The sequence below is a fragment of the Electrophorus electricus genome, chromosome 8 (assembly GCF_041902795.1).
Source record: "Electrophorus electricus isolate QZ-2024a chromosome 8, ASM4190279v1, whole genome shotgun sequence".
NCBI classification, from domain to species: Eukaryota; Metazoa; Chordata; class Actinopteri; order Gymnotiformes; family Gymnotidae; genus Electrophorus; species Electrophorus electricus.
This window is the reverse complement of record NC_137504.1, coordinates 4071501-4077500: the sequence shown is the minus strand read 5'-3', so window position 1 is coordinate 4077500 and position 6000 is coordinate 4071501. Positions and strand designations below refer to the sequence as shown.

The following is a 6000-nucleotide window of genomic DNA, read 5'->3' as shown; positions in this document are numbered from 1 at the left end:
ACACGGAGTCGAGTCTTTTTCTCCCAGTCCCTCCTCTGAGCCAGGGTTTCCCCATCGGCCTTTATCCAACTCCGTTTTGTCCTCTCTCTCTCCATCTCATCTGTGTTTGTGTAACTGAGAGGATGACGTGACGCTCCGAGTATACGTCTCACGACGCAGCTGAGACGTGCGTCAAAGACTCATGCACGCACTCGAGCGAGCGAAGCAGAGAGCTCACCCACTGCTCTGGCAATTTAGAAGCGGTCTCTCTGAAACGGAGCTGCTGCACTTCTCCTGATGAACGGGACAAGGGGCATCTGAGTCGAGTGATCTGCTCCTACAGTTCCACTGCCCCATCACTGAAACGGACTGGCCCACGCTACACCTGTTCAAACCGACGAACTGAACTTCTGGACAACTTCTTCAACAGAGGTGACGCCAGGCCGAAATGTTTGGCTCCAAGCGTGCAAGGAGCCCACTGTTAAGCACAGTGCCAACTACAGGACGAGGGAGGGGGGGGTGTGATAGGGTGGGACTGAGGGACTCGGGGAGGAGCATCACGGTCGTGTATCAATCAGTGGGGTCAGATCAGGACGACACTCACCTGCATGTATCGAATCTGCAGCATTAAGGAGGCAAAGCGGCACATTAAGAGAGCACGTTAACTCATGGACACAGCCTTGGGAACAATGCAGGAACAGTTCAGCGTCTCCTCTACGGACACGTGCTACATGGCCATGACGCATCATCTCTCCCTCAGCTGCCCTTCCACACAGACACCAGCCCAGACTCCGCGATTAGACAAGCGGCTTACTCACCATGGGCTGCCTAACCTCCACCTTAATGATGTCCTCGTAGATATCGTCTCCTTCATCTTCACAAGGAACGCAGTCATAGATGTCATCCTCACCCACATCATGCTCACTATAGATGTAAACACACACACACACACACACACACACACACAGCACCAAACGTGTTAAACGAGACAGAATGAAGAATCATACAAAATGATAGGATGTGAATGTAGGATGTGATATTTTAACTTCACCCTTTCTCCTTTACAGAATGAAGCATAAGGAACATTTCTTTCTAAATGTTTTCTTATTTGTCACAGGATACCAGACAAAACAGGGTCACTGTGGTATCTGAACTCCTTTTTCTGCTTTCATGAGTGACAGGAACCGCACAAACGTCTCCTTTGCTCCTGATCGTGTCTACAGTGCGAGATGCAAAACCGAAGGCCAGCTGCACCACACACACACACACAAAGAGCTGGTGATGGTATGATGGTACAACTCATTATTTCCCCAAAGAAACCAGACTGCATTTAATTCTAAGTTTAGGCTGTATGTGTGAGTGGTGGTGGGTTGTTGCGTTTCACCAAAACGTGCGAAGTGAGTCATATTTACAATACAGGACATCTCATCAGAGATATTTGAATAAGGGATCTGACATGAACGAGTGTGGTTTCGTGCAAAGCTCTCTCTGTGTGCGTGCGTGTGGGTGCCTTCATTGGCACACACTGTTTTTTCAGGCAAGTGAAATTCTGAAGTCTGAAGATTCTGCTCTGACGTCCACGCAGGCTGTGGCTTCTGTCCCAGCTGTGCACACAGGGCAAAGAAAACAGCTCACCACTGCTCACCACTACTAACCACACGCTACAGCTTGAAGTGCAGAACTACACATTCACAGAAGTGACCATAACAGCATGTCCTCTGACCCATTTTCGCTTTTCTGTCTCACTTTCTTTGTCCCATAGTTTCTCCCCCTCACACACACACACACACACACACAAGAACTTAGAGTTTATCGCTGATCGAACAATAAATTAAAAATCAACAGAGAAGCTGCAGAAACAGCAATGATTTGGCAGCAACCTTGGTGTGGAGCGGTGACGTTACGGTCTCCTCCGTGGCTCTAAACATGTAACACAAATCCACTCTGCGCCCTGCACAATAGCCTAACCTTCACAAGGCAAAGTGATTAGATGCACTTCATCCTGTATAGATTTCCAACCCAATCAGTACCAGAAATATCAGTGTGAAAAGTCAGATGTGCTCCTGCTGTGTGGCTGTAGAAGGGTGGGGGGGGGGGGGGGGGGTGGAGAGGCATAAACCAACACGGAGAGAAAAGCTTTTAACAAGATTACACTTCCAGAACAGCAACCAGTTAGCAATAATTCACATGGCAATAAAACAGATGGCTTGGGCTGTTAAAAGAGTGAAATGATTTGAATTGTCAGCATATGATTTTTTTTTTTTTTCCCCTTTCCAAAACGTGTGAATTGGTAACATAATTGAAACACACGCGACACACCGCACGCACGCGTGCACACGGAATATGGCTCCCACCAGCTCGGCCAGATGGCACGTCTGCAGGCTGCTGTGCCTTGGGTTGCCATGGCGACCCTCCGCCCCCCCCCCTTTGCCCCAGAACAGCCAACCAGTACAAACACAATGGCCCTGCTCCGCGACCGCGGGGGCCGTCCCTCCTACCGGCCGCCGCCCACTCTGATCTCCTCCTTGGCTGCTGCCATCTGCGTGACAAACGGCCGCGAAGACCGCGAGCTCCTCTCTGGGGCGGCTATAGAGCCGCAGAGACGAGGGCAATCCTACCTGCACGTCCAAACCGAGAGAGCGGCGTCGTGCGAAAGCGAACGCCCGTACTCCTAACGAGGCAGCGCTCGCGCAATTCCTGCATGACAGCAATGAGCACAAGTGCAGGTAGTGCTCGGCTCTGTATGACGGGCCCCACACGATGCTGCTGAAAACCAATAAGAAGATGACCAATGTACCAGGACGGTATTATTACAGCTTTCAAAGTTTCTGATGCCAAATAGATACACAGCGGTTAAAATGGGAAGATTTACGAGCTCAGGATATGCGTAGGAATTCTTGAACTGGGACTCAATCCTCCCCAGTCCTGCACAGGGCCACAGCTCAAAGCACGCTGGTCCGAGCGGCAACCAGGGCCGCCTTGCACAGACAAATTCCAGAACCAGGTGAAGGATAGCACAGACGGCAACGCATGTGGGTGGTTGACACCCCCCCCCCTCCACAGTGGAGGACCGCTGGGAAACTGAACTGGAACTGGCCTGAATGCACGACCTTCCGCACTGGCCCAAACTACTTGCCCTATAGAAACGTTTCACTGTGATGCTCTCGTAAAATTGTGTTAAAGCAGGGCCTATGCTTTACTGGAGAGCCAGGCACAAGGCTTTTATCTTAACACTACTGTGAACGCTAAGACACCTTCTTTATGCTCTCCACAACTCATTAGCATGAATAATTCAGCAGTCTGCAGCTCATGAAGGCTCTCCAATGTCGTGGTCGCCACGCCCTCACCTTGCCTGATCAGTAACGCGAGCCCCTGAACTGCTCCAGGTGATGGAGGCCTCCATTAGAAAGCAGTAGCCAGGATAAATGACTTTAACCCCCCTGGCCCTCCGCCCCTGGCAGGTGAAGCATCCATCATGTGACTTTGTGTAAAGGTGGTACTTTCCATCACAGCACATGAAAAGGATGCTCCATTAGTGTTTGACTGAGGAGAAATGGGCACAGATCTTTGGGGGTGGGGGTTTGGGGGCGTCGCTGGGGCATGCAGGGTGAGGACTGTGAGACTGTAATTGCGGTTGTGTGGTTGACCTGGACGGACGGACGGACCGTAGACCACCGCTCTACGCTGCGTGACGACAGGCGGCTCTGTCTGCATGCAGAGCTGCTTCCTGCTGTGCTGCTCTGGGTGACCAAACACCGACAGAGACAGGAGGATCGAGGGCGGCATTCCTTCCGTAAACAGCCCCCGAGGCTGTGCGTGAGCTAGACAATGCAGTGGACTTTACTAAGGGAGTGCGTGGTTGGGGGTTGTGTGTGTGCGGGGTGGGTGTCTGATTTTGCTGTTTATGCAAGAGTGTGTGTGTGCGTGCGTGCGCGCCTGCTTTGGCATACGATGGCAAGTGCTTTTGTGAGTCCCCCACAGCTGGTGCCACAGGCCTTTACCCAGACTCCCGGGCCCAGAGAGAGACGTCTGACAGGCTCTCAGGTGCAGCAGGTCTGAAGTTAACCACACCAGGCGTGAGACACAGGAGGTTATAGTATTTCCTATTCTCAAAGAACCACCACGGTTCTGAAAGAGCATGACATCACATGCCAGAGATCACACACATACTGGCTTTTATCTTTATTCTTTTTAAACAGGCCAATTTTGAAGTATTATCTTGGTCATACACCAACATTTTTGTCTTACAGATCTATTGTGGGCTGGCCCTAAATTATAGCCACGTTGAACGCGCCTGTGATTGGTTCATCCATTCCTGTACATATTCCAGCATTTTCAGTATCACGGTGCTGCCAGGGCCCGCCTTTATCTGTGTTTAGCCTTTAACAGTCAGAGAAAGGAGGATTTCATCCCACAAGCCTCACCGAGCGTTTGTGATGACTCACTCACACCATCACAGACGAGGTTTGGAAGGAGTCTGAGGTTATCTTCCACGCTTGCGTGCGAGGTGTGGAAGCATAAGCAGACCCCTGAACTGTTCCCAAAAGGCCATCCCACTGGTAAACAGTGACTCATCATCTAGATAACAAATCTCAGAACTAGGGAAACAGCCTGGTGGACGAAGTTCTATCAATCAGACGATATTTATACGACATGCTACACACTAGCCTGGGTTGTTCCAATATTCTACCAGACGGGTTTCACAGCTGCCAACACTGGTGCACCAGAGAGGGTAAGGAGAAGAGTTTCTGACATGACAAATGTCCAGATAGCCAGTCGCTATTTCGGGGGGGGGGGGAGAAAGAGTCTCTGAGCAACTCTGTCTGGTCGCTTTGAACAATAATTTCATGCTTTATCAGTTTTCAGATGGACAAATTGAACGTATCGAAAAGTGGGGCAATGGTGCCGGAAATCTACCGGGAGCCATTCGCAAACGACTTCCCAGAGTAGCTTAAATGGGCTCGATTAACAACCTTGTCGGTTTTAAGCATCCCACCATTCACTGCGTCCTAATTCCCTGCAGTCAGTAAGCCTTGCGCACACCCCAGTACACAGAGCCCAGAGCGCCTCCCCCCAGCTCGGTATACACAGTCCTCCCATGACCCCTCTCAAGGTGAAGAGGAAGGAAACCGGCTGTCTCTGGGTAGGACACGGACACTATGGTTACACAAGTATCCAAAAAAAAGAAAAGATGAACCTGTTTGAATATTGATTTACTTGTCCACCTACCCTAACCTCCCGAGACTCAGGTGGAGTGAATTCAGGATGACCTTGTGTTAGGACACAAAGACTCTCGGTCAAGATTAAGCAAAAGATAAAAGCATCAGGTTAAAAAAAGAAAATCAAGGGATTGGACAGAACCTTAGCACACTGGTCATGACTGTTACCTTCCTAAAAATATCCTGAAGACAACATGAGGCGGAAATCAGAACACGCTTGCGCACTCTAGATTCTTCTCCCTCCAGCTGCTCCGCCCTTGTCAGAAGACAGAACGTCACAGGAAAACTAGAATTTTATCTTTACCCAGGAACATCAAAAATAAATAAAAAATCCATTTGGATCTCAGGTTGTTTTGAAGCACCACTCACCCACACACCCCCACGCACCCACCCACCCACACATACCCACACCCACCCACACATACCCACACACACACACACCCACCCACACACCCCATGCTGTAAAGTGCATGCCAGTGCCAGTTCTGCTTTCTGACGGGTCTTAAAGCCAGACCCCTGCAGCTGTGCAGCTCAGGTGCATTACACATCTCAGCTGAAGCGCATGATGGCAGGGTGGTCCAATTACGTGCGTACGAGCGCCGTGTGCAGGGGCCTGCTGAAGTGTGGCCCACTGTGTCTCATCCAGGACTTTCCTATTAATTACGCCGGCACAATACACTGCAGTGAAATCTTATTTGTCACTTTTAAAGGTTCCACACATGGGTGGATGGTTTCATTCATTTAATAACATCTTGCTCCCCACAGCTGGCAGAGCAGTGCATGACCTGACACAGGACCAGGC

The 6000-nt window shown here is 50.3% G+C and overlaps 1 protein-coding gene across 11 annotated transcripts in view; it reads right to left on the bottom strand.

Moving 5' to 3' along the window:
• Positions 1–6000, bottom strand: part of vav2 (vav 2 guanine nucleotide exchange factor) — a 112735-nt gene that overhangs the window by 22949 nt on the left and 83786 nt on the right. For 6 of the 11 annotated variants that reach the window (XM_027004191.3, XM_027004192.3, XM_027004195.3 and 3 more), the window contains exons 5-6: positions 798–903; positions 584–598 (exon numbers count right to left, since the gene is read on the bottom strand). In XM_027004191.3, coding sequence (XP_026859992.2) covers positions 584–598; positions 798–903 — 121 coding nt within the window. The remainder of the gene's footprint in view (positions 1–583; positions 599–797; positions 904–6000) is intronic. The other 5 variants (XM_027004193.3, XM_081719055.1, XM_081719058.1 and 2 more) reach the window with 1 other exon arrangement.